The sequence below is a fragment of the Chaetomium strumarium genome, assembly GCF_033439665.1.
Source record: "Chaetomium strumarium strain CBS 333.67 chromosome Unknown B0T15scaffold_3, whole genome shotgun sequence".
In the NCBI taxonomy this organism is placed as follows: domain Eukaryota; kingdom Fungi; phylum Ascomycota; class Sordariomycetes; order Sordariales; family Chaetomiaceae; genus Chaetomium; species Chaetomium strumarium.
The window spans coordinates 1,878,403-1,905,244 of record NW_026944431.1 but is presented as its reverse complement, the minus strand read 5'-3'; the positions used below and the strand labels follow the sequence as shown (position 1 = coordinate 1,905,244).

The 26,842-nt window shown below is 56.1% G+C and overlaps 11 protein-coding genes across 11 annotated transcripts; 9 read left to right on the top strand and 2 right to left on the bottom strand.

Annotated features, from left to right (window-relative positions):
- Window positions 1–1,281: 1,281 nt before the first annotated feature.
- Window positions 1,282–2,995, top strand: B0T15DRAFT_156383 (uncharacterized protein). Its single transcript, XM_062862059.1, has 4 exons — window positions 1,282–1,594; window positions 1,818–2,109; window positions 2,174–2,416; window positions 2,472–2,995. The coding sequence occupies exons 1-4, from the start codon at window positions 1,368–1,370 to the stop codon at window positions 2,790–2,792; spliced, it is 1,083 nt and encodes a 360-aa protein (XP_062722665.1). The 5' UTR covers window positions 1,282–1,367; the 3' UTR covers window positions 2,793–2,995.
- A 467-nt stretch (window positions 2,996–3,462) lies between these two features.
- On the top strand, window positions 3,463–5,352 carry B0T15DRAFT_431899 (uncharacterized protein). The gene is made up of 3 exons (XM_062865742.1): window positions 3,463–3,856; window positions 3,943–4,752; window positions 4,837–5,352. Exons 1-3 carry the CDS (start codon window positions 3,809–3,811, stop codon window positions 5,149–5,151), a joined length of 1,173 nt encoding a protein of 390 aa, XP_062722664.1. The 5' UTR covers window positions 3,463–3,808; the 3' UTR covers window positions 5,152–5,352.
- Window positions 5,353–5,492: 140 nt separating this feature from the next.
- Window positions 5,493–6,816, top strand: B0T15DRAFT_413531 (uncharacterized protein). The gene is made up of 3 exons (XM_062865426.1): window positions 5,493–5,603; window positions 5,729–6,371; window positions 6,439–6,816. The coding sequence occupies exons 1-3, from the start codon at window positions 5,553–5,555 to the stop codon at window positions 6,519–6,521; spliced, it is 777 nt and encodes a 258-aa protein (XP_062722663.1). The 5' UTR covers window positions 5,493–5,552; the 3' UTR covers window positions 6,522–6,816.
- A 785-nt stretch (window positions 6,817–7,601) lies between these two features.
- B0T15DRAFT_394588 (class I glutamine amidotransferase-like protein) lies at window positions 7,602–9,044 on the top strand (the record flags this gene model as incomplete). The annotated part of the gene is made up of 2 exons (XM_062864735.1): window positions 7,602–7,796; window positions 7,860–9,044. 2 exons carry the CDS (start codon window positions 7,602–7,604, stop codon window positions 9,042–9,044), a joined length of 1,380 nt encoding a protein of 459 aa, XP_062722662.1.
- Window positions 9,045–9,883: 839 nt separating this feature from the next.
- On the bottom strand, window positions 9,884–12,030 carry B0T15DRAFT_156297 (uncharacterized protein). The gene has a single exon (XM_062862058.1). The coding sequence runs from the start codon at window positions 11,895–11,897 to the stop codon at window positions 9,975–9,977; it is 1,923 nt and encodes a 640-aa protein (XP_062722661.1). The 5' UTR covers window positions 11,898–12,030; the 3' UTR covers window positions 9,884–9,974.
- Window positions 12,031–12,579: 549 nt separating this feature from the next.
- B0T15DRAFT_156291 (uncharacterized protein) lies at window positions 12,580–14,310 on the top strand. The gene is made up of 3 exons (XM_062862057.1): window positions 12,580–12,594; window positions 12,668–13,490; window positions 13,546–14,310. Exons 2-3 carry the CDS (start codon window positions 12,869–12,871, stop codon window positions 14,220–14,222), a joined length of 1,299 nt encoding a protein of 432 aa, XP_062722660.1. The 5' UTR covers window positions 12,580–12,594; window positions 12,668–12,868; the 3' UTR covers window positions 14,223–14,310.
- A 1,678-nt stretch (window positions 14,311–15,988) lies between these two features.
- On the top strand, window positions 15,989–18,201 carry B0T15DRAFT_156208 (uncharacterized protein). Its single transcript, XM_062862056.1, has 3 exons — window positions 15,989–16,629; window positions 16,686–17,224; window positions 17,276–18,201. The coding sequence occupies exons 1-3, from the start codon at window positions 16,307–16,309 to the stop codon at window positions 18,097–18,099; spliced, it is 1,686 nt and encodes a 561-aa protein (XP_062722659.1). The 5' UTR covers window positions 15,989–16,306; the 3' UTR covers window positions 18,100–18,201.
- Window positions 18,202–18,440: 239 nt separating this feature from the next.
- B0T15DRAFT_528481 (Golgi apparatus membrane protein TVP15) lies at window positions 18,441–20,009 on the top strand. The gene is made up of 6 exons (XM_062869042.1): window positions 18,441–18,736; window positions 18,980–19,051; window positions 19,147–19,190; window positions 19,263–19,277; window positions 19,350–19,418; window positions 19,477–20,009. The coding sequence occupies exons 1-6, from the start codon at window positions 18,717–18,719 to the stop codon at window positions 19,647–19,649; spliced, it is 393 nt and encodes a 130-aa protein (XP_062722658.1). The 5' UTR covers window positions 18,441–18,716; the 3' UTR covers window positions 19,650–20,009.
- Window positions 20,010–20,233: 224 nt separating this feature from the next.
- On the top strand, window positions 20,234–21,448 carry B0T15DRAFT_156185 (p21-C-terminal region-binding protein-domain-containing protein). Its single transcript, XM_062862055.1, has 2 exons — window positions 20,234–20,568; window positions 20,634–21,448. The coding sequence occupies exons 1-2, from the start codon at window positions 20,467–20,469 to the stop codon at window positions 21,405–21,407; spliced, it is 876 nt and encodes a 291-aa protein (XP_062722657.1). The 5' UTR covers window positions 20,234–20,466; the 3' UTR covers window positions 21,408–21,448.
- On the bottom strand, window positions 21,448–22,577 carry B0T15DRAFT_156182 (chorismate mutase-like protein). The gene is made up of 4 exons (XM_062862054.1): window positions 22,548–22,577; window positions 22,468–22,474; window positions 22,284–22,397; window positions 21,448–22,218 (listed from the first exon to the last, which is right to left on the bottom strand). The coding sequence occupies exons 3-4, from the start codon at window positions 22,352–22,354 to the stop codon at window positions 21,489–21,491; spliced, it is 801 nt and encodes a 266-aa protein (XP_062722656.1). The 5' UTR covers window positions 22,355–22,397; window positions 22,468–22,474; window positions 22,548–22,577; the 3' UTR covers window positions 21,448–21,488.
- On the top strand, window positions 22,537–25,291 carry B0T15DRAFT_431877 (WD40-repeat-containing domain protein). The gene is made up of 4 exons (XM_062865741.1): window positions 22,537–23,012; window positions 23,131–23,737; window positions 23,805–24,826; window positions 24,891–25,291. The coding sequence occupies exons 1-4, from the start codon at window positions 22,941–22,943 to the stop codon at window positions 25,164–25,166; spliced, it is 1,977 nt and encodes a 658-aa protein (XP_062722655.1). The 5' UTR covers window positions 22,537–22,940; the 3' UTR covers window positions 25,167–25,291.
- Window positions 25,292–26,842: the final 1,551 nt, after the last annotated feature.

The window sequence follows — 26,842 nt, the reverse complement described above, 5'->3', positions numbered from 1 at the left end:
GGCTTCTGCGGCTGTGTAAGTGCTAGTACGTATGTGTGTTCCAAAGACCGAGAGTCGTCAACATTGAGACTGACTACGCACTGACTTACTGCAATCCACACTGACTGGCGAATTAATTCGCTGTCCATTTGTCTACGGCAGAAACCTAAGGTGAGTACCTAGTAGGTATGTTCGAAGTTCGAGCTACCTTGCCTTAGTTCTGCTCCTGTAACGTAATGCTTTGGGCAACTAGAACTGATGATGAGAAGCACCTGGTTGGCAGGACACAACCTCACGTCTCTAGGTGATGAACCACCGCCAGAGATGTTGCGTAGTCCATCCGCTTCGATTGGACGATCGCAAGAGCTGTTGGGGGTCGATGTGTCGACGTGAGTTATATCGTAGGAAACACTAGGTAAGGTACCAGGAGATGAAAGACTCAGCGGACGCCGCAGCCAGAGTCCGGGACAGATGGAAGAACCAAAGTTCACATCCGACCTCGCCTCCTTCCACCGCAGGACCTTGGCAAGAAGTGGCGCTGATGCTCGACTCGCAATCACCACATGGCCATGTGCGCAGTCGTCTGAACTGGTGCTGCATCGTCATGGCCACCGTGCCCGGGCGTTTGCAACAGCTCATGTGGCGAGTCCTGCGCATGCCGGTGAAGGTTTGACGTAGTGCACACATCATCACCTCTTCATTCCATGTTCTGTTGTCTACACCTACAGGAATATGAGTCCAATAGCTCGCTAGGGCACAGCGGAAGAAAGGCGAAACTGCAGAGCATACTCACAATCTCTTATACAGTTTGCTAGGTTTGTGGTACACTTGGAACTGAGTAATTCCTTCTGATACTGGTCGCCCAGTCTTGCCTGAGGTAAGTGCAATCCGCAAATCGGTAAGGTACTGGGCGGGTAATAAGGTCGCACGGTGAGGCGGCGAGAGGGCGTGTCAACCCCCCAGGTTTGCTGACGCACGGACTGCTTGCATGGCAGGGTGTGGCAGACAGGTCACAGTGGAGAGCACAGTGGACCCCAGCTTTGCCCCCCGGTCCCCACCTTGACCCACGCCTTCCCCCGAACGCCAAAAATTATATTATTTGAGCTTTGGGCCCGCCGCCTGATCCCCCTTCCGATTCCTCCTCTCCACGCCAACCGTCAAGTGTTCACCCGGCTGCTTTCAACCACCAACCAAACGTTCTTCAAGCTTATCTAGGGCACCTAGCTACCCTACGCACTCCCCCTCCATCCCAGAGTTCAGTTATCACTCGTCTTTCTTTCAACTTCAGCACAACGCCTTTTCCTCTGCTGAAACGACGAGTTTCATTCATTCACACGTCAACCCTCCATTTGTGAACCGACTCCATCGTCGCTCCGACAAAAAACATCATGTCTACTGCCGTGGAGAAGATCTCTGACGCAGCTACTGCTGCTGTCCATGACGTGGCCAATACTCTGGCCGATATCTCAATCACGGGCAAGGGCTCCGACGACAAGTCGGGCAACAATGACGCTGTCCTTGCCAGTGCCGCCGAAGGTCGCCGCCTGTACATCGGCAACCTGGCGTACCAGACAACTGAGGGGGAGTTGAGAGATTTCTTCAAGGGCTACCTTGTGTAAGTTGACGTCTTTTCCCTCTTGGCAAGTACGCGACGAGTGCTTCACCGCCATTGTTGCTGTTGATGCCGCCTGACCTTTGACCCTTGTCACCGCAATCGGGTCAAGGCTTGGCCTCGAGCACACAGCACCGGGGCTGTGACCAAGCCTCACAGCAGCTTCCTCCGTTCACACATTACGGTATTCCACTGACTGCCGCTAACCATGCACGTCTTGCTGCAGTGAGTCGGTCTCGATTCCCAAGAATCCTCGCACCGATCGCCCTGTCGGTTACGCCTTTGTCGATCTGTCTACTCCCAGCGAGGCAGAGCGTGCGATCGCCGAGCTGTCGGGTACGGAGATTCTGGAACGCAAGGTCTCCGTTCAGCTTGCACGCAAGCCCGACACAAACGAGAAGACAGAAGGTGCCAACGCTGAGGGTGCCGATGGTGCCCGGCGCCGCCAATCTACTCGTGGTCGTGGTCGGGCTGGCCGCGGCCGTGGCGGACGTGCTCGGGGTGGCCGTGGCAGTGGGGTAAGTTTCGCGCCGCTTGACTGGTATGGCATGTGAGGTACGGACTAGACTGACAGCTGCACAGGATGAGAAGAAGCAAACTGGTGCCCCCTCAGCCCAAGATCCTACCGCCGCATCAGCTCCACAGACTGATGTCCTGAAAGATGTGACCAACGAGGCGACTGGCGAGAAAGACAGGGACGCCAAGTCCGGCAAGCCCCAGGCTCGTCCCCGGGAGCGTCGTGAACGCGGGCCCCCGGCTGACGGGATCCCGTCGAAGACCAAGGTCATGGTCGCCAATCTTCCGTACGATCTGACGGAGGACAAGGTTTGTAGATGCCATGTGCTCTCTGTATGTCGACAAATTACTGACAGCCCCTTAGCTCAAGGAACTCTTTGCTGCCTACAACCCGCTTTCTGCTAAGATTGCCCTTCGGCCTATCCCGCGCTTCATGATCAAGAAACTTCAGGCTCGTGGCGAACCTCGCAAGGGCCGTGGATTTGGGTTTGTCACCCTCGCGTCGGAGGAGCTGCAGCAGAAGGCTGTGGCTGAGATGAACGGCCGTGAGATTGAGGGCCGTGAGATCGCCGTCAAAGTGGCCATCGACAGCCCTGACAAGACGGACGATGTCCAAGCCCCCCAAGGCGCCGACACCAACGGCGCCGAGAAGGCCGAGGTTGCCCCTGCCGAGGCCACCGCCTAAAAGACGACTTGCTCATCTCGTCTCGACGAGTAGCGGTCAATGGGGATGCTGCACGCGCTTTTCCTATTTGGCAACATTATCCCCGTGTATTATTCTTGGACGCGTGCATTTTCTTTAACGACTGGAATGCGGTGGACGATTTTTCCCTTTGCACCGAACGAGTTAGATGGGATATTCACGAAAATGAGTTTGAGGGGTGGCGGGATAGTTCTCCTGGCGTCCGGGAATTTTTGCACGGGCTATGAAAAGGGCTCACTGCGGGTAGAGTTTGGGGACACATATCCATTATCTTCCGGCTTTTCTGCAAAAAGAATATCCCTTAATATCCTCATGACCTATTACTTTCATATACACGGAGAAGATGATGGCCCTTCCCTTCTCGTTTCCCATCCTTGAGGCGTGTATTTTAGTCGTCGCCGGAGCCAGGGTTTCGGGAATAGGAAAAGTTGTGATCTTCATAGTCTTGCTGCACGGCACTCACATGGACGGACCTCCATGTTGGGGCGTGTAAAGACGTCCAGGGCATTGCACTTACGGCATGAACATGCTCAGTGCTGATAACTTCAGTAGAAACCTGCCTAGAAGGGCAGTAAGAGGTAAGGTAGGCGATATGCAAGGCATGAAGCTAGGGAAGAAAGTGAGATTGCAGATGGGTTCCTGCAGGGGTCGACCGCAACCCCCAACAAGCGTGTCCAATAATCAGCTGGCCTCACCCAAGTCCAACGCGGGCCCAGAACAACCTCAACTTGTCCTGCCGAGGGTACCTTATTACCGAACCTGTAACTTTGCCCTTCGGTCTTCTACCACCAACTTTTAGAACTGGTAGAAGCAATAACAACCAAGGTCACGCAACCATCGACTAGGCTCCGAACGTACTGCATAGCGCTAGCAGATTCTCGATATTGCCGTTCCCATCAACGAAAACCCCATCGGGCACGAAGCCCACGAATTCTCTGTTAACGTCTCTTCGCTCAATCATCTACACACCGGCAGGGGTTCGAGCGTAGTCAGCCACGATGGCTTCCAAGGCCATGTGGGAGGTCGATCCTGAAACGAGGTCCAAAGTACGCTCTGTCCTTGGCCCACCCAGCCCTTCTCGCCCGGTGAATGGCGCCATGTTAACCAAGCATTCCTCCTCCCGCCACTGCAGCTCGTCGCGATCCAGCAAGAAGCCAAGAACAACATCTGCTGTGACTGCAACGCGCCTTCCCCGCAATGGGCGTCCCCGAAATTCGGCATCTTTATCTGTTTGTCTTGCGCCGGCGTTCACCGCGGCCTGGGCGTGCACATCTCGTTTGTGCGGTCCATCTCCATGGACGCCTTCAAAGCCGCTGAGATCGAACGCATGCGCCTCGGCGGCAATGAGAACTGGCGGCGCTTCTTTGATGAACACGAGGACACCAAGATGAGGGGACTTACCTGGGACGACGCGACGATTGCAGAACGGTACGGGGGCGAGGTTGGCGAGGAGTGGAAGGAGAGGCTGAGTGCCAAGGTCGAAGGGCGGGAGTACGTGCCCGGGGAGAAGAAGCAGAGCAAGAGTGCGAGTGCAAGTCCCGCGCCGGGCGCGGGGGCCCCCTCGACGGCGCCGACGCGCAGCGCGCCAAGGGCGAATACACCGCTGGGCGGGAGCGCCGCGGCGGCCGCCCCGGCCAGCGGGAGTAGGAATGCCAGCCCTGGGCCGGGCAAGATCAAGGTGGACGTGGACTACTTTGCGAAGCTGGGCGAGCGGAACGCGCAGCGGCCGGCCGACCTGCCCCCCAGCCAAGGAGGCAAGTACAGTGGGTTTGGCAACTCGGCGCCGCGGCCGCAGAGGGAGGAGCAAGCGCTGCCGGGACTGGAGGATCTGCAGAAGGATCCCGTCGCGGCGATAAGTAAGGGCTTCGGTTGGTTTACGTCGGCGGTCACCAAGACGGCCAAGACGGTTAACGAGGGTTTCATTCAGCCGACGGCAAAGCAGGTATGTGTCTCTGTTTCTTTCTCTCACACCAGCCCCTTCCCGGAAAAGCTACAGCAACCTAACCATTCCTTGACCGGGCTTTAGATAGCCGAATCCGAGTTGGCTGCGCAGGCCCGCAACGCGGCTGCCCAAGCGGCGAAATCGGCGCAGGCGGGCGCCAAGACTGCGCAGGAAGGGCTCACTCGGTTTGTGGAAGGCCCGTCTGGCAGCGGATACAAGCCGGCCAACAGCAACAATTTTGACGAGAGCAAGCGTGCGTTCTGGGACGAGTTTTCTGCTGCCGCGGACCAGAGGAAGAAGACTGGCAGCTCAATAGGGACCTCGGCAATGGGCAAGGGCGGGAGCAAGCAGACTGGGCCGGTAGGAAATAGTGGCAAGGACGAATGGGATGATTGGTGAGACGAGAACCTCCTTAGGGAGGTTCAACGGGGGGCGTGGTGGTGAAAAGGGAGTGTGGGTGTGGGTGGCTAGCGTTGTTGTACGGCTTTTGGAGACGGGGCATCGGTGATCTGAAGTACAGTGTAGCATTTCAGAACGGGTAATCACTTCGGCTGAGAATTTCGCGCGATACTCATCACGGTCATACATACTAGTAGTAAGTGTTCTTCATGGTGCATGTGATAAAAGGATGAATCATGAATGGGCCACCCAGGGTTAGGGGTGACTGTGCGCAAGTCATAACGATCGCTTGCCCGAGGTTGGCATCGGCACTAGCCAGTAAGACCGTCATAAACCGCAGTCGGGGAACGGTTTCCTCTTCTACTCCTCCGTGACCTGCCATTGAGCCCTAGAATCTCGCCATGTCAGCGCTACGGATACTCGTGCCCGTCAAGCGGGTGATTGACTATGCGGTAAGTGCAGAAACGAGCCGAGGAAGGGGAAGATCGATTCTACGTCACAGCCGCGCGTGCTCAATCCCATGCATTCATAAGTGATGCCGAGGTGCCTTTGCTGACGACACCTTCCCCGGACACAGGTCAAACCGCGTGTCAACAAGGCGCAGACCGGCGTCGAGACCGCCGGTGTCAAGCACAGCATGAACCCGTTCGACGAGCTCTCGGTCGAGGAGAGCGTGCGCATCCGCGAGAAGAACAGGGCGCCCGGCGGCGTCGAAGACATCTGCGTCCTGAGCGCCGGTCCCCCTAAGGCGCAGGATATCTTGCGCACGGCTATGGCCATGGGCGCCGACCGCGCCATCCACGTCGAGGTGAAGGAGGGCGAGGATCTGGAGCCCTTGGCGGTGGCCAAGCTGCTGAAGGCGGCCGCCGAGCAGCAGAAGAGCAACCTCGTCATTCTTGGCAAGCAGAGCATCGACGACGATGCCAATCAGACGGGCCAGATGCTGGCAGGCCTTCTGGGGTGGCCGCAGGCGACGCAGGCAAGCCAGGTCGAGTTCGGCGAGGGCGACACCGTCAGCGTCACGCGCGAAGTGGACGGCGGTGTCGAGACGGTGCGCGCCAAGCTGCCCATGGTAATCACGACAGATTTGCGCCTCAACGAGCCACGCTATGCGAGCCTACCGAATATCATGAAGGCGAAGAAGAAGCCTCTCGAGAAGAAGACGCTGGCCGACTTCGGGATCTCGGCGGAGAAGAGGCTCAAGGTGCTCAAGGTTACGGGTGAGTTCCCCTCATATACCATGCGGGTTTATTTCTCCATCTTTTCTCCGGCTGACAATCTCTATAGAACCCCCAGCCAGGCAAGGAGGCGGCAAGGTCGAGGACGTGGATGGGCTTATATCCAAGCTCAAGGAACTCGGTGCCATTTAGACTATTGTATACAACCAACCAATCGAACGTGTACCACAACCTAAGCAACGGAAGGCAGCCTATGCTCTTCAATAACCGTTGGTGAACTCGGCTGCTGTTGAGGCTACCGGTCCCGGGCGCCGACTTCGCGAGCTGCAAGACCCCTGGGTCCGTGGGATCCGGATAATAGCGAGACGGTAAAGGATGCGACCTCTGACGTCTAAGGTACAGTACCAGTCTCAAAAATGCTGTTGGTACTGCACTCGATGAGTATGCGAGTGCAGGCAACCATTCCGCCTGCTCGAAAGACAGAACATTTAATTCAGGCTCCCACCTCAGTGTCTCACCCAGCGCTCGACCACCGACCACTGGCATCCCGTCGTGACTCGTAGGTGTCCGAAGCCGCACTTGACAATACCCCCCCCGATTGGAGAAAAGCCCAGTGGGCTGCCCCTCTAGTGTCCCGCTAATCGGGCCCCGCGGTGGATGCTGCTGGACGGGCACCAATGATTGCTGAGCCAATTGGCCGGGTGCAAAATTCGGTAATAAAGCCCAGTGACAAAAGCGCCCATCTTCTTCTCTCCCGTTCTGCCTCCTCGATTCTTGAAATCTTGTCACACAGCTCAACTGCGCTGAAGAACTCATACCCGCGAAACACAGAGACACAATTCTCACGGACCCGGCGGCGGCTCCCTGACTCTTTCTGGATTGGCACTTCGCAAACCGCGCTGATGAAAGGTCGCTTCTCTATCTTCACTTCCCAAGTAAGTTTGCTCCTTTGGCAACACCCGCTGTAGTATTGCGCTCGATGTCCGCAAGCCTGTCCTCGACTTCGGTGTGGGAGATGATACGAGATATCGAAACTGCATTGCTACATCCTTTTGCTTTCTTAACAGAGCTGTAGTCTACGAATTCGTGCTAATGTGCCGATGTGTCTAGGACTACCTCTCAGGTTCGCTCGCCCTCCCAGTGTATTGACTCACCGCTTCGCACTGACAATAATATTAGACCACCTGTGGAGAGCCCTGTCAGCTTAAGACTCCTGAACTATACTAGACCCTTTCACCAGCCTTTACCCTTTACCCAACACCCATACTCGAGATGTTCACGTCGTTCGCCGCCCGCCTCCCCAACGGCCTGGGCCACGCGGCCCCCAGGGTGTCTGCTCGCCTCTTGGGCCAGACCCGCCTCCTGAGCAGACTCGCGGTGGACGGCAGCAAGGGCAGAACTATGCCCGCGAAGAACACGAGGGCCACTGCTGCAGCGTCTGGTGTTGACGCCACCTTCACTATCAGAGTACGTATACACCGGCCCAACGACCGTCGCAACTTGTCGTAGCCCTAACCGCCCTTTCCATAGGATGGCCCTGTGTTTCAGGGCAAGGCGTTCGGCGCCAACTCGAACATCTCGGGCGAGGCCGTCTTCACGACGTCCCTCGTGGGGTATCCCGAATCCATGACGGATCCCTCATACCGCGGCCAGATCCTGGTGTTCACCCAGCCTCTGATTGGCAACTACGGTGTGCCCTCGAACGAGCGCGATGAGTACAATCTCCTCAAGTACTTCGAGTCACCGCACATCCAGTGTGCTGGCGTTGTTGTTGCCGATGTGGCTGAGCAATACAGCCACTGGACCGCGGTCGAGAGCCTGGGCGAGTGGTGCGCCCGCGAGGGCGTCCCAGCCATTTCCGGCGTTGACACGCGTGCCATTGTCACGTACCTGCGCGAGCAGGGCTCCTCGCTTGCCAGGATTTCGATTGGTGACGAATACGATGCCGATGAGGACGAGGGTTTCATCGACCCGGGCGCCATCAACCTGGTCAAGCGTGTGAGCACCAAGGCTCCGTTCGTCGTTGCTAACCCCAACGCCACCTTCCACGTTGCTCTGATCGACTGTGGCGTCAAGGAGAACATCCTGCGCAGTCTGGTCAGCCGCGGCGCATCGGTGACCGTCTTCCCCTACAACTACCCGATCCACAAGGTTGCCGACAACTTCGACGGTGTCTTCATCTCCAACGGCCCCGGTGACCCGACCCATTGCCAGGAGACGGTCTACAATCTGGGCCGCCTGATGGAGACGTCGTCGGTGCCGATCATGGGCATCTGCCTTGGCCACCAGCTTTTGGCTCTCGCAGTTGGCGCCAGGACCATCAAGCTTAAATACGGCAACCGTGCGCACAACATCCCGGCGCTGGACCTGACCACCGGTCAGTGCCACATCACCAGCCAGAACCATGGCTACGCCGTCGATGCTAGCACCCTGCCGAGCGAGTTCAAGGAGTACTTCGTCAACTTGAACGATGGCAGTAATGAGGGCATGATGCACAAGACCCGTCCCATCTTCTCGACCCAGTTCCACCCTGAGGCCAAGGGTGGTCCGATGGACAGCGCGTACCTGTTCGACAAGTACCTGGAGAACGTCGAAATGTATAAGGACACCTCGAGTGTCTACCGTGACAACAGGCCGTCGCAGCTGATGATCGACATCCTCAGCAAGGAGCGCGTCGGTGTTGAGCCCTCGCCTCTGGCTGCGAACGCTGCTTGAGTCTCTGGTTTTCCCGGCTTCTGGTGCATGGTTCGGTTATGGGTTCGGGTGTTCAGGGGCTGCTTGGTTTCGCGGTGCGTCCAGCCATCTCGGTTGATGAGTGGACGGGGGGTCATGGCTCGTCTAGCAGGCGGGTTGGAGCTTGAATTGTTTGGATATGTTCTTCGCCTATACAGATTGCAGTGGTTTCTACGCCTATACATACTAGTATTGCAGTGGTTTTCTAAAGCAAACCAAGCCACTTGCTCGTTTGCCTTGTCCGATACTTCTTCGCCTTGGGTGACATACTGGTGCACTAACTCAATGACGCAGACAAAAGTCGCAACGGGTACCTACCTATTTCTGATGTTTGGATCCCACGTTACCGACCGGTACTAGTACTAGTAGTTCTCTGCAGGCTCCAATCGGGTTCACCGCACTTACACAGAGGCGAAGCCCAAGTTGAAAGGGTATCTATTCTGTACAGTGAACTCTCCACAACATGCTATTTTGTAAACTACAAGGCTGGAGCTAAATCGAACTCCCCGCGAATAGACTGGAGTCTGTCTGTAATGCACCCCCAGAAACCTAAGGTGCCGCCGCTTTTCCCCAATCAAGTTGTGCTTTATCTTGCCCAACTTCCGTCGTCCATGAGGCCCCTATGCTCTACCCCCGCCACACCATTGTGTGCGAAAAGACCTGCTCCCATCCGAATTATTAGGAGAATCAAATCTAGACTTTTCCTCTTCCTTACAGAGCTCGCAGAATAAGGAGGAAGAGCGAGTATACCCACTGCTAGTGAGCAGCTCGTTCGCGCCCAACAGGAACAGATGACGGCGAGAACTTGAAGAGCTGGCAAGATTCTGGAAATGGAGTACTCCGTAGGTAGCCAGGTTGATCTCTCGGTGCCCAAGCTATAATCTGCCGCTACAAGTCACTGATGTTGCTTTTTTAATAGCGGTCCCGTCTGCCGCCACCCCGCCGACCGCCGCGGCCACCGCCGCCGGCGAAGGTCGGAAGAGGCTGGCCGTCGAAGCGAGAGCGGGGCACATCGTCGCGATGGTGGTCCCGATAGCCATCACGATCACGGTCGCGATAGTCATCGCGGCTACCGCGGTAGACGTCATCGTCGCGTAACGGGCGGCGCGGGGAAGGACTGCGCCGGCGGGGGGCTGGGGCTGCGACTGGAGGTGCGCTGCGGCCTCCGCGGCCGATGCCGAGACGTTGGCGCTCCCGTTCGCGGTGCGGAGGGCGAATGCCAATGAAGGCTTCCTTGCCTCGGTCGACGAACAAATCACCGTCCTCGAAGGTGTACCGGTTGATCTCGTCTGGGCGACCTAGATCCCGGTGGCGGTCCTTGGTGATATGCGCCTGAATGTTGGCCACCCGACGCTCGGCTACCTCCTCGGAGACCGGCTTGTATTCGAGAGGCGGGTTTGACCGTGTGATTCTGTAGTCGCGGCCGCTAGTGCTCGATGCCGGGGGAGGCGGCGGCGGCGCCTGGCGGTAGTGGTTTGTTCCCCTGCCCCGTGGACCCAAGGGTGCTCCCTCGACACCTGGGTAGTTGCGGGCGGGACCCGTTGGAACGGGCGGAGGGCCTAAAGGCTGCCGCGTTGAGTTGCGTTGGACAGGCTCCATCTCTGCGTTCACAAGTCTGGCGGTGATGTCCCCGTTGTCGTCGGCTTCGTAGTGGACTTCCCAGCGGCCCGAGGATCCTCGTCCACCTTCCGATTGCTCACGATCGGCCCACTCAGTCACCTTGTCCTCGGGAATGAAATCAACCCAGAGTTCTTTTCTGTTGCGCTCGTTGGGCCACACGGTTCCGTGTAAAGCAGTCCGAACACGCGAGGCCGCGGAAACACTGGTGAATTGCACAAACGCGTGAGTGCGGATCTGGTCGAGGTAGAAGTCAACCACACAGTCGGGGTCTGGGGCAGCACCCGGGGTAGCGGCAAGATCAACTAGGTAGTCCCGGAGCACTGGCTCCCTCAGAGGGCGCATGAAATTCTTGATGTAGAGCGCAGATGTAGCGGGGTGCTGTGCTGGCGCAACCTCTCTGTCGTAGTCAGTCATGCGCTCATCAACAATGTCGCCTTGTCGCCCTTGAAGGTGAATCGGAGTGGTTTCCCGGCTGTCACGCCAGTCGCGCTCTTGGGCTGCGACGTATTGCTCTTCTTGGTCGTAGTGGGCCGTCTCCTGGATAGTTGTGTTATTTTCCACCGCTGTTTGCTTGCTTTCAGTCGCTGTTTGCGAAGAATGCACCGGCTGCACCACAAAAGATTCCTGACCAATCGGGTCTTCAGCAGTGGCGTTGTCAACGTGGTTATCGCCAGGAGACTGGGAGTGGTCGTGTGAATCGGGTGTCGCTGCTTCGCCAACTTCGTCACTGGGCCGTGCACGCTTTCTGGATAGCTCGTTATCCGGGGGAGGGCTTCGCGACCGTCGCTTCCGGCTCAAAGTATCATTGACGATTTCCGTGACGACAGCGGTGGTTTCGGTGCCACCTTGCTCGACCTCTGTGGGTTCGGCGGCCGGAGTCTGGGTGAACGCCAAAACTGCACCTTCAGCTAGGGGTGTGGTATCTGGGTTGTGATTGTCGATCGAGGGCTGCGGCTCAGTTACGGATTGGTTTTCAAGTGGTAAATTCGAGTTGCCGTTAGACTGTGGCCGCGGTGCGTTCTGCACAGGTGGCGATTGACGCGCTTCGGCGCGCTCCTCGACCGAGTCGTCGTGGGGCTCTGAGGCGGATTGCTCGCCCTCGAACGCGACCAACCGGTCAATGAGATCAGCCTTCTTTCCTGTTTGCGGCAAATTGCGTCGCTTGAGCTCCTGGCGCAACTCAATCACCGTCATCCGACGGAAGTCGGCTTCCATGTTTGCCAGTATTGGTGTTGTGCGGGAAGTACGGATTAGAGCTTCTTAACGCACGATGCGCTACCACAAGGCGTGAAGTGCAGGATAGTTATTTAGCAAAATGTCGCCCAAGGCAAGAATATCCTTAGCGTGGATTCGGGGTGAACGGTTCACCAGGTAATCCGCGCGCCGGTTCCGTTACTTTGACCCACCAGTGATCCCAATGCCAAGCGTCCTAGGGCTGAATTGGACAAGTCCAACATGCACTCTGCTTGACACAGTACGTATTGCGATTACTGTCTCAAACTCGAGGAGTTCTGCCATGGTGAATTCAGGCCCTACAGCTACTCACTTGATACTTTGATCCGCAGATTCAGTATCTGCTTTGATCTGCATCATGAAGGGGTTATGAAAGTTGCGTCATGTGCATGTGCTATACAAGGCAGTGGCGAGTGTCACTGTCAGCCCAGATGCATTCACCTGTAATCCGTACCCAATCCTGGCCCTTTGTCACCTTGCTACCTTAAATCTTCTGCCTTACCTTACTATTCTATTCGTGGCATTGCCATTCCATGTCACAATGCAGGTACCGGTTAGACCAGCAAAATGGGGTCGCTGCTGTCGTGGCGGCCGGAAACGGCCCAGCGAGAATACTAGTAATGTCTTAGCAAAAGGCCACAAGATCTCTTTGTGATGGGAAGGCGCCACCCTGTTTCCGGTCAGCATCTCGATGGCATTGTTTGTGGCCTCGACATTTCAAGTTGGCTTTTCATTTGACACGGGAAAGGAAGCCGCAAGCACCTTTTTCTTCGTCAACCATCATCTCCCATCAGTCATGGACACAGCTCCCTCAAAGGGTTGAATGCCATCGTCAACTTCCTCTTTCCACACTCTACTCCTCCCACCCGGCAACGCGCTCAGTCTTGCACCGACACCGCCGACTTCCTCATCGTTTCTTCAACCCCAGGTTGCATCAGTTACTCGTGGCCTTCATGGCGACTCCTCCAGTGCAAATGGCGAAGGTGATGGAAACTATTACTGTACTAGGGGACCTGACGGGGTCAACTTCTTGTTCCCAGGACACAACCGTGGATGCAGATATGCATGATGACGACTGGACCGAGCAGAGCGAGGATGAGACTGTGTTCGACCCTACACACTGTCGTCCAGGCGGTAATGGTAAAACCGCTTTCCGGGGCGGCGCAGTTTACCAACGTGAGCACCTTTGGCTTCGAAGGGCGGTCGTGAGATCGCGCGAAGAACAGCGTAGCGACGAGGAGGAAGAGGAGGAGATCGACTACCAAGATTTGGAGGAAGCCTCCTCGGACGATGGCAGCACCAGCAGTGACTGGGACACCTACGGCAGCCTTCCGCTCATTATGGACGAGTATGAAGAGGCTGTGGCTCGTCTGGAAGGCAGCTATGACTGGAACGAGGATCAGAAGAAGCTGCACAAGTTGATTTACATGCGCGGCCTCCATCCCATGCTGCCATCATGGTGGCGGTTGAGCTTCAGGATGTGGGGAGTTACGCAGCGACACTTAGACGATGTCTTCACGCCGAAACATAGCAGGAAACGTGTGGCGATCCATGCGTACGGGAACGAAGTCGCCGGTAAACCCTTTCCCCTCCGCATCCTTCTCCTGGGGAGTACTCACACATGAATTAGCCACCAAGGCGCTCGAGTCTCTATTCTACCTCTCCCAAACCGTCACCGATTTCGAGGAGATCGGATACGAGAGCAAGATCTCACCAACCATAGTCAAGGGCATCCGGTCTTACATCAAATGGGCCTTGCGAGATGCGCGGATAGACGAGTCAGGCACATTACCCAACATGTTCGTGCAAGCATACCCGCCAGATTTCGATGACGATTACGATAGCGAGGACAGCAACTTCACGCCTTCCCCGGTCAGCAGCGATGACGGTTTGAATGCGTCGGGAAAAGGGGAGCATGAAGGTGACAACCTGACTGAGTTGCAGCGCGCCCGGCGTTTCACCCGAGCAGTTTCTCGGGACCTCGAGAGGAGGCTGCGCAACAGGGGCCAGCGCTGGCGCGATGCGCTTCGCAACCGCAATGGCAAGGGCTACATCGCGCAGCCGCCGACTTTGTATGCGTTTGCTGTTATTCAGCACATTGTTATGCTTGCCAGCCACGACTCGACAGAGTCGACGAATCCGGTGGTTGTGCTTGAACAGATCCGCCTGAATGATCGAGGTCAGTGGCTGTGGAACGCACTGTCTATCGCTCTTCCCATCAACATGGCGCGGGACACGCTGAACGGCATGCGGGATACGGGCCTGATTGTTGAGGAGCATGAGGATTTACCGGACCCTGATATGTGACATCAAACACAGCTGGGTAGAAGTGTGAAGTGTCTATGAACGATCACTGCAAGCTTTCGCTGTTTGTAACTATCATCAGAATGATCAGATACACTGTGGGGAGTCGGAGGTCGTATCAATATGATGAAGGGAGAGGATCTTGGACTGGATCGAAATACATACCTTACCACAGTTGCCTACCTATCCCGTGGGATATGTGGTCTAGCTAAACGAAGACTTGTTCTGCGATTCTCCTTGAGCTTCCCGCGTCGAGAGCACGATAGGTACGCGGAAAGATCTCTGGCAACTCCACTATGGAAACTTTGGAGCAAAGCGACGGAATTTTGGAGAGAAGCCCAGCCTCATGGCTTCGCCGGGGCCAATCAAAGCAGTTTCAATCACTATTGCACGGTGGGGTACATAGTCAAGCAATTGGCACCCTTTCTCGCCCTTATTACTTGTACCGTAAGGTAGTACAGTACATCCCATTGTGATTGAGAGCCACGAATCAGGATCCGACAGATGACTTCGGTTTTTTCAGCGGAGGGACCTGGGAAATAGAAATCGACGGGCTGCATGAGAAAACAATGGCACCAAGCGCTCTCGAAACAAAGCAGTAGAAGGATGCTGTGGCCGGAGATCTTTCCGAGTATGTGGGACTGATGGAACTGGTAGCTTAACGTTAAAAAAGCTTGGCTCGATGTGGGTGGATCAGTTTATCAGTCGGATCGAATCAAATCGCTAACCGAAGCAGCCGAAGTGCCAGATAATCAGGGCGCCCAAAAAGGGGTTGAGATGGATCGAGCACACTGATGAGAAGTACTCTTATCCCCGGCCGGGCGAAGACGAAACTGCGTCAAAGGGATCTGATAATCCTGGCACGTAGATGTTTACGGGCTCTGTGGGATTGGTATGGGATATCTTAAATTCTTAATACTACTCGAAATATCATGAGACTGTGATTGCATAGCGCAAGGATCGCACAAGTTTGGCGCATGGCATTGCAAGAATCGTACCACCGCCTAGTGTAAGGTCGAGCGAGCGGTAGGTATGTACAATGAAGAGCAGAGCAGATTTCACCACCAATTCCCAAATAAGTATACCCGGTGAGAAGCTGCGGGAGACAGAGTCTATATGTACTGGTAAAACATTTAGATGTCATGAGTTGGAAAAACGCTAGAATCCGGGCTCGAGCCGGGATATCACACACAGTACCTACACAGTACGTCAATCTCGGATGCCTGTGCATGGGTCCCGGTCATTGCGCCGTGTCTGCTGACATTACGCGGCTTCTGATTGGCCTGACTTGAGCGAAGCGGGTCACGCCTACCCTAACGGGTTCCCTTTCATCGAGGTAGGTCTCCGAGTCGGTCTTTTGCAGGAATTCCACTGTTCAGATCGCCGCTCAACAACCAGTCGTCCAGAAGTGCTGAGAATCTCTAGCTCCGAATTCAACATTGTCCTGTAGTTGGACTGTTCGGGCTGCTTGGGGCCGCAACGTACCAACACCACTTGTATAATCGCCCTCCCGTACCGACATTCAGCCCTCGGGCTTCGACCTTGCGCTCAGTTTCACTGGGCATTAGTTACACGGATAGAAGAGATCGGCGTGGATTAGATCAGATAACCCACGCTGTGGAGCTGCGGACCGTGGCAGAGCGCTATTCAGTTTGCCTTGCCCGCCAAACTCTAACCCCGGGGCTACCTTACTCGCCTTCTTCACCGCAGCCACAGTCCGTCTGCAAACGCTTGGTCATCGCATCACGGGATCCCATTCGCTAGGCACACCTGACCGCGAGTGGCGTTACCAATTCTCATCCCCTCTTCAAGCAACCCTCGTCCCTTTTCGACCCCCGGCCCGCCCCGTCTGGGTCCGTGGCGCACTCAATCATCTTCTGGACTTCGTCGTTGGAATCCATCCTCGCCAAAGATCTCAGCTCTTCAACCCCCAGCAGGCGGCAACAATCGACCACATATATCTTTCCTCTGTCTCACAGGGATCGCTTAGCTCGCAGCCGCAGCAGGTGCTTCCTACTCAAACCAGCCAGGCTCCTCCCACGCCTATCTTCGATTCGCTTGCGAAGCTCGCCGGTCTTGGGCCTCAAATGGCGTTGTCCGAGTCACCTCGGCACCAAACTCCACAACCTCCCGTAGATATGGCGTCCGCTCCTCGCCGGACAGCCCTACCGTCACGACCAGTGTCCTCAAGGGACGTTAGCGATATGACGCAGCGCTCACAGCACGAGGCCACTCTTCAGGACACTCGAGAAGTTGGGTACGATGCAGGGGCTTCGCCAACAGCAGCTAGCGCCTCTGCTGTGTCGCCAGCTCCTCCGAGTCCATCGCAGTACAAAGCAAGCCCCAGCCCGTCAACCCAGAGTAAATCTCAAGTCGGTTCCAATCAAGGCTACACTGGTCAGATCTGCAGGTCAGTGTACCCCATCGTCACTCAGATGTTGACCCCCCTTTGCTCACAGCCCACAGCAACTGCGGGACAACCCGAACCCCTCTCTGGAGGAGATCGCCCCAAGGCGAGACCATATGTAATGCTTGTGGGCTATATTTGAAAGCCAGGAATGCTGCTCGTCCCATCAACTTAAAGCGACCACCAAATGTGGCTGCGGATGCAGCTCGGCAATCGCCTATCAAGTTGTCTCCCAAAGCCCAAATCCCGCTGCTGCCGAACGCACCAGCAGCGACATACGTAGCCGCTGATCAGACACCGTCGGGGACGTGCCCGGGAGGAGGAAGATGCAATGGCACCGGCGGCGCCGAGGGATGCAACGGCTGCCCAGCATATAACAACAGGCTCTCAAAGAGCGCGAGCCTGACGGTTACGAGATGCCAGAGCGCGAATGTCCAATCGAGCGGTGGCGCGGATGACCCGACGCCGATCGACGTCGGAGCATTACATCTCCAGAGCCAGGGTACAACGGTGGTCATTGCCTGCCAGAATTGCGGAACCACCATTACGCCCCTTTGGCGCAGGGACGAGGCTGGGCATACCATCTGCAATGCTTGCGGTAGGTGTTAACCTCCACACGTACCGGTATACACTGCTGATCCCTCTGTAGGGCTCTACTATAAACTTCATGGAGTACATAGGCCTGTTACGATGAAGAAATCCATCATCAAGCGGCGGAAACGTGTGATCCCTGCCGTAGGCGGAGGGCAGGACTCGGAGGGCACGCCGAGCGAACGTGGGAATTCGCCACCGTCAGACACCGAGCCACCCAAAGAGAGGGGCTCCGTAAACCCAGATGGGTCCGTGAATCTCGGCATCCGGCGACAGGAGAAGCTACCTCTAGCACCGGTCCCGGATATGGTTCCCATGCAGAACAGGCAGACACCTCCGTCAAACGACCTGGGGCAATATCACTTGGCCCACCAAAACCAACCTCAACAGGTCCCCGAGTCACTGATCGACGAGAATCGGCTAGCGCCGTTGACCTCGATACCGACTCCACAAGATCGCCAATTGTCGCTGTCGCCAGCATCATTCCTTTCTCCTTCACGGAAACGTTCCTTTTCCGCTGCCGACATGGAGCACCCCCACCAGAATGATGGGGATCAGCCAAAGCGTCTCTCGTCCATCAAATCGATATTGAACCCGACCGTGACGAGACACGAGTCAGAAGAAGATCGCAGACAGACGCGGCAGCTTTTTATGACGCAGTGCACCACGGCCGCCTCAACACCGAGTCCAGCAGCATTCCCGAACGGCGACCCTATAGACGCTTCACGACCGCCTCTTATTCCGCACTGTAGCGCGTCGGATTCTGCTCGGCATATCGAGAGAACCAAAGCGGAGAAGCGGGCGATGCTGGAGCGTGAAAGAGAGATGATGAGGGAACTGTTGGCTGCCAAGGAGAGGGAGCTCGCTGAGCTAGGAGAATGAGGCGGACTCTAAACTGCTCCCCAGGACTCCTTGTGCCCGACACAACCGGCGTGGAGTATTCAATGATCATGGCTGCTTAAAACCGTAGCGAGGTTCGAGATCTGGGCTGCTTGTCCCATTGTTTTGTACCTGGAGTTATTGTCAAGACAATAGGTATGGTACTGCTGTCCATACGCCTTGCGTTTTAGCCTCGGAAGGGCGGTATGAACATTTGCATCGCCATGCTCAAATTCCAAAGCTCAATGTCATTGAATCAATATCCGGATTCCGGACGGGTTGGGTGGGATTGCGTCGCCAAGAACAGCCTCGGTGACACAACAGCCCGGACTGCAACTGCAACCCCGTGTGACGGCTGGGGGATCGAAGGTCCCCACTTGTTTCGCAAGCTCCCCAGGCAGCTCCCAACTCCCGGGTTCGTCTTGGGATTTGAGCAAGACCTCGGTACGCAACGCCGGAGCACAGCTTACCATCGACAACACACAAACCGTGCCGAAGCGTCAATTCTTATCTGAAGACGGACGAGAGCGATCACACTGCAATCAGACGAACTCCCTTTGTGCATCTAGAAGCGCAACCGCATCGCAGTCCAACAGCATAACCCAACAACGTAACCAGCCATGGACTTCTCGGACACTTTGTACGTTCCATCCACGGCCCCGACGCCGACCTCTTCCCTCCGTCCGCATGCCGCAGTCAAATCTGCCATTGCGCCTGCCTGTCAACCGCGCCCCATCCGCTGGGCCCCGCCTGACTCGGCGGGTCTGAGAGGATGCGCGCGGATGCGTGACGGGTTGATGAGGGGGGGTGGGGGGGAACGGGAGGAATTGTTCGCTTTGGATACATATAGCTGACGGGTCGCCCATGTGCGCCTCCCTGCTAGTCGCATTGTCAACCTCGTCGTGGCGGTGTTGATGGTTCTGGGAGGAATCTCGCAATTCTTTCCGGTCGACTTGTACGTTGTATCCATTTCCGCCCGATTGTGTACGTGGGTAAGCAAGTGTGAATATGATGCTGACGGGAGGGATCTTGTCTTTGTGTAACTTGCAGCCAGCCAGCGATCATCGGTGTCTATGTGATCATCTTTGGACTGGGTGAGTTAAATCCGTTGGCGCTCGTTCTACCCCAAAGAATATATTGCATGATGCTGACCGATGTCTTAACAGCAACCGGCCTGCTTGGTACGACTGCGCAGAATCACCCACCCAGACGGGCTAAGTGACTGGGATCCAAATACTGATGATGTCGTGCAGAGTTCCAGATCCCGCCGCAGGTTGCGCGCTACGCGTCGTTCTTGTTCTCCTTCCTCGGCCGCGGTATCTGTACGTGTCCCTATGTTTATTAAGCTGTTCGGAGTTGGAGCTGATTGTGGTGATGCAGTCTACATCTTCGTCGGCTGCATTCTGCTCCACGACCACGTCCTTAGAATCATCGCCGGTTCCATTGTCGGCCTGGTTGGTGTTGCCTACGTCGCCCTCGAGTTCATTCCGTCCATTGAGCCGCCGGCCAACATGCGGGAGGCGGATGCCGGCTGGGGCGCCGAGCAGGTGTAAAAACCCCGCCAGATTCATCGCTGGCTACTGGGCTGCTCCCGTTACAGCGCGAGGTATACAGCTTTTTTGGAGCTCTGCCATACCGAGAACGCATACAATCGATCACTAGGGCACAGTGTCGGCTTTATGTAAGGAGCTGGACTACATTACAGGGCAACCTGGGGCAAGCTTTTCAGACATTTTTGGCGCGTGGCTTCATAGAGCAAATGTCGGACTGGGCAAAGCTGGTGTTACATTGGGGCAGGTTCGTTGATCTAACGATGTATGATAAGGACAGGTCATATGAGAGGTCGGATGCGGCGGTCCAGCAAGTTTTAAGGTTTCCCACACAAGCTGACAATACAAGTGCTTGGCCGTTAACGTCGCGCGTACTGACCTAACCGTGACAGACTTCGGACGGCGGTGTCCTGTCTATGCCAGGATTTAGCCACGATATGGCCATCACTTTAGAGCCTGTTCGAAACCTGCCCCAGCATGGCGGTTAGTCATACGTCTCGTGGTCGCGTCTTGTATCAATACCTGTAGGTAAGTTATCTCGACTCCGAGGGTGCGCATTGTACAATCCCAGGAGTATTCATGTGTACAGGGGTTAGGGTCTGTGGATAAGCTGAGATAAGCCCCTTATCGCAATCATACCGAGGGGCACTTCTAAACAAAATTTGAGATGGTCGTCAAGGTCCCCGCAGTCACCCGGTCTTGTTGGCAGGGAATAGAACGCTGAGATATCCGCTCTAGCAGCAGAAGAATATCCCTCGCAGTAAGACTACTGATAGCTTACGGAGGACAGGTACTTTCGGCAAGATCAGAGTTACATAAAATGGGCAAGAAGCGTTCAAGAGAGGCGGACGGACAAGGGGACGTCACCATGACTGACCCCCCCGCCAACAAGAGGGACGAAGACGACAGCTCGGATGATGAGGTGAGAACTCGTTCCACCGAGTCTCGGAGTTGCTTTTTGACTGACATGCGGCGCGTGACTCCCAGGACATGGACATTGTCAACGTAGACTTTGAGCTTTTCAACTACGACCCACAAATCGACTTCCACGGCGTGAAGACGCTTCTCCGGCAACTCTTCGACACCGACGCCCAGCTCTTCGACCTGTCTGGCCTGAGCGACCTCATTGTCGAGCAAAATACCATCGGTTCGACCTGCAAAGTCGACGACAAGGCCAACGACGCCTACGCCTTCCTCACCGTGCTCAACCTCCAGGAGCACCGCGCCAAGAAGCCCATCGCGCAGCTGATCGAGTACCTGACGGACCGGGCCAAGACGAACGACAGCCTGGGGAGCGTGGTGCCAGAGCTCCTAGCGTCGGGGAAGCATGTGGGGTTGGTGCTAGCAGAACGGCTGCTCAACATGCCAGCCGAGGTGATCCCACCGATGTGGACGTGCATGATCGACGAGATCGAGGCGGCGGTGGAGGACAAGGAGCCGTACGAGTTCTCGCACTACCTAGTGGTGTCGCGGGGGTACCGCGAGGTGGCGTCCAGCTTGGACCAGAGCGAGCGGAAGCAGAAGAAGGCGCGCGAGGAGGCCGAGCTGCAATATTTCCACCCGGAAGACGAGGAGATGCGCAAGCACGCGCTCGCCGCCGGGCCGTACGAGTTCACCAAGGAAGGAGAGCTGGTGGCGGATAGCAAGAGGGCGTTTCATGAAATGGGGATCAAGTCGTGCGGCTTCATGATGTTGATCGAGGCGAGTAAGTTCCAGAGTGCTGTGCAGTCGATCGTTGAGTATGTTGGAACAGCCACATAGGATATGGCGGCCGGCAGCGGATCGGAACGAGGCAGAAAGAAGAGAAAAAAAAAGGAGTAACAGGGATTATGACTGTTATTATTATTGTGCCGGCTCCAACCTCTGCATCAGATACTCGACCTCGACCTCCTTTGTCAGGGGTATGACAAAATCCTCATACATAGACACGACGGCCTGCACGTTGATTTTGGTCTGATCCCACCCATCAGGGCCTAGAGACGGGTCGGTCCCATACGTCTGCGCCTTCAGCTTCAACCTCTCCAGCACCTTCTTCTCGACGGCTTTGTTCGTAATCGCCTCGCCGATGCCATCCCTGTCACCGGCCCTGATGAGACGAGTAAACCTCTCCGCCTCGGACCGGAACTTGGACTCAGCGACAAACTTGCCGAAGTGGATGCGCCGCGAGAGAGCCTGCAGGCAGGCGATGTCGCACGTCGCCGCTGATCCGTAGTTCTCTTGGGAGACACCCCTGTCGCCGTGGCCAAAGTCCGGGCACACCACGGGCAGGAATTTCTCAATATAGAACTTCTTGATCTTGTCGTTCACGTTGACGTCGTTGGGATGCAGGACTCGCGGGTAATTAAGCGAGTCCAAAATGGGCTTCTGCACGGCCTCTGGGAAGAAGGGGAACTCGTCCGGTGACTCATAGCGCCGGATCAAGGACTGTAGCTTCTCTTGCTGAAACAGGTACCAGTCCATGAAGCTCAGGTTGCTGTCGGGTATCGGCACGGCCCCGGGGGTATAGATGTTCTCGTTGAGCGGGAACTGGACGCGCTCAATCAGGTGGAAGGTGATGGTGTCTTCCAGCCGTCTGCCGAACGGTGTGAGTATCCAAAGAAACGCCCAATGCTCCAGGCGAGACTCGACTAAACTCACATCAACTGGTAGCGGATGCGCGACAGGTCCAGAGCCTTGGAGGCATCCGAGAGGTCGATTAAGGAATCCATCTTGCCGCTGGCTATCGCATGCAGACGCGGGCCCAGAAGGACGCTATTAGTGGGGTTAGCTCTGTTGGCTCTAGAATAGATCCAGAGGCCGTCTGGAGGTTATGTGTGCATACACGTGTACTATATGTATTGTACACGTTGTAAAGGTTAGTGGAGGATCGGGATCTCTTCGGAGCGTCCGGGTGTGACGCACCTCTCGAATCTTCAATGACTTGGGGGCCGGCTTCCCCACACTTCAACCATAAAATTCCGATTCCGCATGGAGCTTTGGGCACACCATTCCCTGCCGCTTCTGGCTGTCGAGCCCCACTGACCCGATGCCCGAACTGGAGCACATGCCCTTGTCGACGAGAACTGGGTGTCGCATGAACTGCCAAGCTAAGATTTTGTCCTGTTGTGCTCGCGGGGCATTCCTTACTCGCCTCAGCTCCCTTGCGTTAGCTGCTCTCACCAGTGACGGCACCTCCAACACCACCCACAGTTTCCATATCAATCCCCCCCTCGACATTGCTGTAGCCAGTTGGGCATATTGGAGGTCATCCATCGTGAGCGGAACGAAGGGGCAAAACTTTTACCGTGCCCACGGATGGCCGACCCGGGGCGCGACGATGACTTTCCGGACCTGTCGTCATTCGACGACGAGTCCTCGGTGATATCTGTGAGCAGCATTCCCAATTCTTCAGCTCGCGGATCACCGACTTCAGCCAGCGGTTGGAAAGAAGTGAAACGAGCACAACGGCAAGCTGGCCAGCTAACCATGACCGCGACAATGGCAGACACGAGGGCTTGAGGCATTCGGCCGCAAAGTAACCACAACCGCAAGCCATCTCATTGCTCCGCGCTCCGATCCCGCCTCGAATCCCACGTACCACAGCGCCATGAGCGAGGTTACGCGCCAGCTCCGGAAGCCCGCGCTTCAGCGAAGCGTGCTCTCGATGGCCCGCACGACGCCGACGGACCTTGTGCGGTCACGTCTGTCGACCAAGGAGATCCAATCACGGGCTCTAGCATACGTACCGGACGAACTGCTGAAGAACATACCAGAAAGCGATAGCTCGTACTCCTTGTTTCAGGGGTTTCAAGCGAGCTTTCCGGACTTCAACGATGAAGGGAAGAAGCACCGGCGGCGCGTCTCACGAGGGAGAAAGTTGCTTGACGAAGGGCCCACGGTTCCAGACGGAACCCCTGAGTCGGTCCACAAGCTGAAGAAGGAGAAGGCGTCCATGATGCACGAGCTCGACATGCTCATGATACGCAAGAACATGGCCAGCAGCGAGATCCGCGAGATAGACGCCAAAATCGAGAACTTGACGGGGATGCGCAGGATCATCTTGGAGAGGCTGGCGAATTTGGAGAAGGACGAGGCGTTGCTTGAGCATGACAGTGAGACCCCCTCCCGTCTGTCCCGTGGCAGTACGCGGACGTCAGGGTAAGGCTAACAGGTGCCCAGTGGTCGACGTTGAAAGCAGGCTGGAAGAGGCGCAGGAGCTGGCAGCCGAGGAGGAGTCAGTGGCATTGCGGACACCCACGAAATCCGATGACGACCTGGCATCGGAAAGAGACGACGCGGCGGGTTTTATGTCACAGTCCATCTATGAGAAACTCCCCTCAGCAAATAGCACTCCTTCGAAGCGAAAACCTCGAAACATCCGCCGGAAATCCATGCCAATCCTGCACGAGCACTTCGAGCCGGGCACCATGATTCGCTCACTACGCGCCCATCAGGACAACATCACAGCCCTCGATTTCGACGCCCCCTTCGGCCTGATGGTTTCAGCAGCTATGGACGACTCCGTCAGGGTATTTGATCTCAACGCAGGTCGCTGCATCGGCGTATTAGAAGGCCACACGGCTTCGGTGCGCGCGCTCCAAGTCGAAGACAACTTCCTGGCAACAGGCTCTGTGGATGCCACGATCCGGTTGTGGGACCTTAGCAAGGCGCACTACGACCCGCAGGGCAGCGGCTTCGGCAAGGAGGAGGACGACGAGGACGCAATCGCCTTCGAGAACCCAGACGACCAGCCCGTCGATCCGCCCGCCGGCAGCATGGCCGACTGCCCCTTATTCACCCTGCAAGCGCATCTCGACGAGATCACGGCGCTGCATTTCCGCGGCGACGTGCTTGTCTCCGGGTCGGCCGACAAGACATTGCGGCAGTGGGACCTGGAAAAGGGGCGGTGCGTGCAGACGCTGGACGTGATGTGGGCGGCGGCGCAGGCCTCGGCACTGTCGGCGGGCGATAGCACATGGAGGCAAACAGCGCGACCGGCGGACCAGTCGGCCGACTTTGTAGGCGCTCTGCAGGTGTTTGAGTCGGCGCTGGCGTGCGGAACGGCGGATGGCATGGTCCGGCTGTGGGATCTGCGTAGCGGGCAGGTGCATCGCAGCCTGGTGGGCCATACAGGGCCGGTGACGTGTCTGCAGTTCGATGATGTACATCTGGTGACGGGCAGTCTGGACAGAAGTATTCGGGTAAGCTTTGCATTGCACTTTGCCTTCCATATATCAGTGGTAGTTGACTGACTGGAAACCGCAGATATGGGATCTCCGTACCGGGTCAATATATGACGCGTACGCCTATGACAACCCTATCACAAGCATGATGTTTGACGCTCGGCGCATCGTGTGCGCCGCCGGCGAGGACGTGGCCAAGGTGTACGATAAGGTGGAGGGCCGGCACTGGGACTGCGGCGCCGGCATCCTCGAGGCCGAGCAGGGCAAGTCGCCCGCCATTGTGGAGCGGGTGCGCATCCGCGATGGGTATCTGGTTGAGGGTCGCCGGGACGGCGTTGTCGGGGTATGGACGTGCTAGGGTATGAGGCATAAGATCTGTATATATGTAACCATGTGGTTGTATGAAAATGGATGAAGAGGGTATGAACCAACGCTAGAAATCCAACAGCGTAGAAAGAAATGAAAAGACACGATTTTCTAGAGAAACCCCCGAGCTACCTAGCCCTGGTCCCACGCGGAACGAATCCAAGCGGCGACGTACCGCATCCGTTTTGCCTGCCCCAATGAGTTGAGCGCAGGCTCTGAAAGGCCAAGTGCTCAATGATCTTCCGGCACGGCAATGCCACCACATCGCCATGAATCCATAACGTGGTCTCCAGCCTCGTACGATATTAGAAAGGAAACCCTGTAAGGAAGGAAACGACTTGCCTTGTGCCAGAAGGTTCAGGCGTTTGGACAGGCTTTCAACCGGTAACATATACTTACTGCTTGTCTATTCGGACGTGACCGATGAGGCGTCGCCCAAACCGTCGTCCAACAAGGGGATCCGTACCATCGCCCGGGTATACAGGATCCTCCTCTTCTCTTCTTCTCAACCGTTGCCTCGCTATGGCAATGCAGTGCACGTCAGACCACGTACGGTTTTCAAATACAAGACACTATGGTACACAGCATCCAGGGGTATGTTCTGCTCGATGGTCAGCGGACCACGAGAGACTTGGAGAAATATATAAGGTATAGGTATTGTATGTTAGAGTCCGTCCGCTTGAAACCAGGTAGTCCCTACTATGCGGCTCTGTCCTAGGTAACGACAGTCTTGTCACCGCTTAGCGGAGTTGAAGGGAAAAGTCAAAAGCTAAAGACGGATGGCTCGATTCTGCCACAGATTGCGGGCTGATGATAGATGGACGGGGAGGGAAGTCTTGGTGGCTAGGACTGGGTAGAGAAATTCAAACATAGTAGGCTCCAGCGTTCCAGGCGGATATTCTGGCTACGATGGGTTACTCGCCGACTTTTTTAAAGATCTAACATGCCAGTAATTGACGGATTAGATTTCGTACTAGTACAGTAATCGAAACAACTGGATGAGTCCGTTTACCTCAGAGGGTCATTGGCTTGCTCCTACCTTACCTGGTACTTACCGAGCTTACCTACTAGTAGTAGAACCCAGGGTCGCCCCTTCCCAACCTGGTATCATGGACAGTTCCTTCTCACGCAGACCGGGAGTCCTGCTGAAAAGGAACATGCTCATCGCCGCCTTCCCTCGTAGCGGCGTTTCTCTAGAACGTCAAGTTATACAACATAGTCGCCTCCGCTCTTATGAACCCGCTCAGTACTCGGTGAGCCACTGTTAGTGTCAAGTATTTGCGTTGAAGCACAATGCCACCTACTTCTGGAGAAGCGTTCGCAGATCCATCAAGCGCCACGCCAAAAGAAGGTCCAGACTCACTGGGGCTGTTCGCGACTTCCAGGAGAACCCAGCCGCTACGGACTTATTCACACGACCGGAAAAAGGGCAGGCCTGTGCCACTTCCACCTCTGAAACCCGAAGCGTCCGGCGTCAGACTCAAAAGATTTCGGATCGGTAACGCCAACACTTGGGAAATTAAACCGTCATGGCCAGATTCACCAGAACACCTTCAGACAGCGCACACGGAACGGGATCTACGCCAGCACCATGGTGCCGAAGGGGATGCTGTTTATGTGCAGGAGAGAACTCGGGTAACGAGTAGCTCTTCAGCTTTACCCCAAGAG

What these genes read in the sequence shown, in the direction of transcription:
- B0T15DRAFT_156383 (XM_062862059.1), top strand. Translation starts at nt 1,368, where the DNA reads ATGTCTACTGCCGTGGAGAAGATCTCTGACGCAGCTACTGCTGCTGTC. An exon ending in TTCTTCAAGGGCTACCTTGT is followed by an intron (nt 1,595 to 1,817) that starts GTAAGTTGACGT and finishes GTCTTGCTGCAG; the next exon opens with TGAGTCGGTCTCGATTCCCA. An exon ending in GGGGTGGCCGTGGCAGTGGG is followed by an intron (nt 2,110 to 2,173) that starts GTAAGTTTCGCG and finishes ACAGCTGCACAG; the next exon opens with GATGAGAAGAAGCAAACTGG.
- B0T15DRAFT_431899 (XM_062865742.1), top strand. Translation starts at nt 3,809, where the DNA reads ATGGCTTCCAAGGCCATGTGGGAGGTCGATCCTGAAACGAGGTCCAAA. An exon ending in ATCCTGAAACGAGGTCCAAA is followed by an intron (nt 3,857 to 3,942) that starts GTACGCTCTGTC and finishes CCGCCACTGCAG; the next exon opens with CTCGTCGCGATCCAGCAAGA. An exon ending in TTCAGCCGACGGCAAAGCAG is followed by an intron (nt 4,753 to 4,836) that starts GTATGTGTCTCT and finishes ACCGGGCTTTAG; the next exon opens with ATAGCCGAATCCGAGTTGGC.
- B0T15DRAFT_413531 (XM_062865426.1), top strand. Translation starts at nt 5,553, where the DNA reads ATGTCAGCGCTACGGATACTCGTGCCCGTCAAGCGGGTGATTGACTAT. An exon ending in AGCGGGTGATTGACTATGCG is followed by an intron (nt 5,604 to 5,728) that starts GTAAGTGCAGAA and finishes CCCCGGACACAG; the next exon opens with GTCAAACCGCGTGTCAACAA. An exon ending in CAAGGTGCTCAAGGTTACGG is followed by an intron (nt 6,372 to 6,438) that starts GTGAGTTCCCCT and finishes CAATCTCTATAG; the next exon opens with AACCCCCAGCCAGGCAAGGA.
- B0T15DRAFT_156297 (XM_062862058.1), bottom strand. Translation starts at nt 11,897, where the DNA reads ATGGAAGCCGACTTCCGTCGGATGACGGTGATTGAGTTGCGCCAGGAG.
- B0T15DRAFT_156291 (XM_062862057.1), top strand. Translation starts at nt 12,869, where the DNA reads ATGGCGACTCCTCCAGTGCAAATGGCGAAGGTGATGGAAACTATTACT. An exon ending in GTACGGGAACGAAGTCGCCG is followed by an intron (nt 13,491 to 13,545) that starts GTAAACCCTTTC and finishes CACATGAATTAG; the next exon opens with CCACCAAGGCGCTCGAGTCT.
- B0T15DRAFT_156208 (XM_062862056.1), top strand. Translation starts at nt 16,307, where the DNA reads ATGGCGTTGTCCGAGTCACCTCGGCACCAAACTCCACAACCTCCCGTA. An exon ending in TACACTGGTCAGATCTGCAG is followed by an intron (nt 16,630 to 16,685) that starts GTCAGTGTACCC and finishes CACAGCCCACAG; the next exon opens with CAACTGCGGGACAACCCGAA. An exon ending in TACCATCTGCAATGCTTGCG is followed by an intron (nt 17,225 to 17,275) that starts GTAGGTGTTAAC and finishes ATCCCTCTGTAG; the next exon opens with GGCTCTACTATAAACTTCAT.
- B0T15DRAFT_528481 (XM_062869042.1), top strand. Translation starts at nt 18,717, where the DNA reads ATGGACTTCTCGGACACTTT. An exon ending in ATGGACTTCTCGGACACTTT is followed by an intron (nt 18,737 to 18,979) that starts GTACGTTCCATC and finishes CCTCCCTGCTAG; the next exon opens with TCGCATTGTCAACCTCGTCG. An exon ending in CAATTCTTTCCGGTCGACTT is followed by an intron (nt 19,052 to 19,146) that starts GTACGTTGTATC and finishes TGTAACTTGCAG; the next exon opens with CCAGCCAGCGATCATCGGTG.
- B0T15DRAFT_156185 (XM_062862055.1), top strand. Translation starts at nt 20,467, where the DNA reads ATGGGCAAGAAGCGTTCAAGAGAGGCGGACGGACAAGGGGACGTCACC. An exon ending in ACGACAGCTCGGATGATGAG is followed by an intron (nt 20,569 to 20,633) that starts GTGAGAACTCGT and finishes CGTGACTCCCAG; the next exon opens with GACATGGACATTGTCAACGT.
- B0T15DRAFT_156182 (XM_062862054.1), bottom strand. Translation starts at nt 22,354, where the DNA reads ATGGATTCCTTAATCGACCTCTCGGATGCCTCCAAGGCTCTGGACCTG. An exon ending in CGCATCCGCTACCAGTTGAT is followed by an intron (nt 22,219 to 22,283) that starts GTGAGTTTAGTC and finishes ACCGTTCGGCAG; the next exon opens with ACGGCTGGAAGACACCATCA.
- B0T15DRAFT_431877 (XM_062865741.1), top strand. Translation starts at nt 22,941, where the DNA reads ATGGCCGACCCGGGGCGCGACGATGACTTTCCGGACCTGTCGTCATTC. An exon ending in ACGAGTCCTCGGTGATATCT is followed by an intron (nt 23,013 to 23,130) that starts GTGAGCAGCATT and finishes CGACAATGGCAG; the next exon opens with ACACGAGGGCTTGAGGCATT. An exon ending in GGCGTTGCTTGAGCATGACA is followed by an intron (nt 23,738 to 23,804) that starts GTGAGACCCCCT and finishes ACAGGTGCCCAG; the next exon opens with TGGTCGACGTTGAAAGCAGG.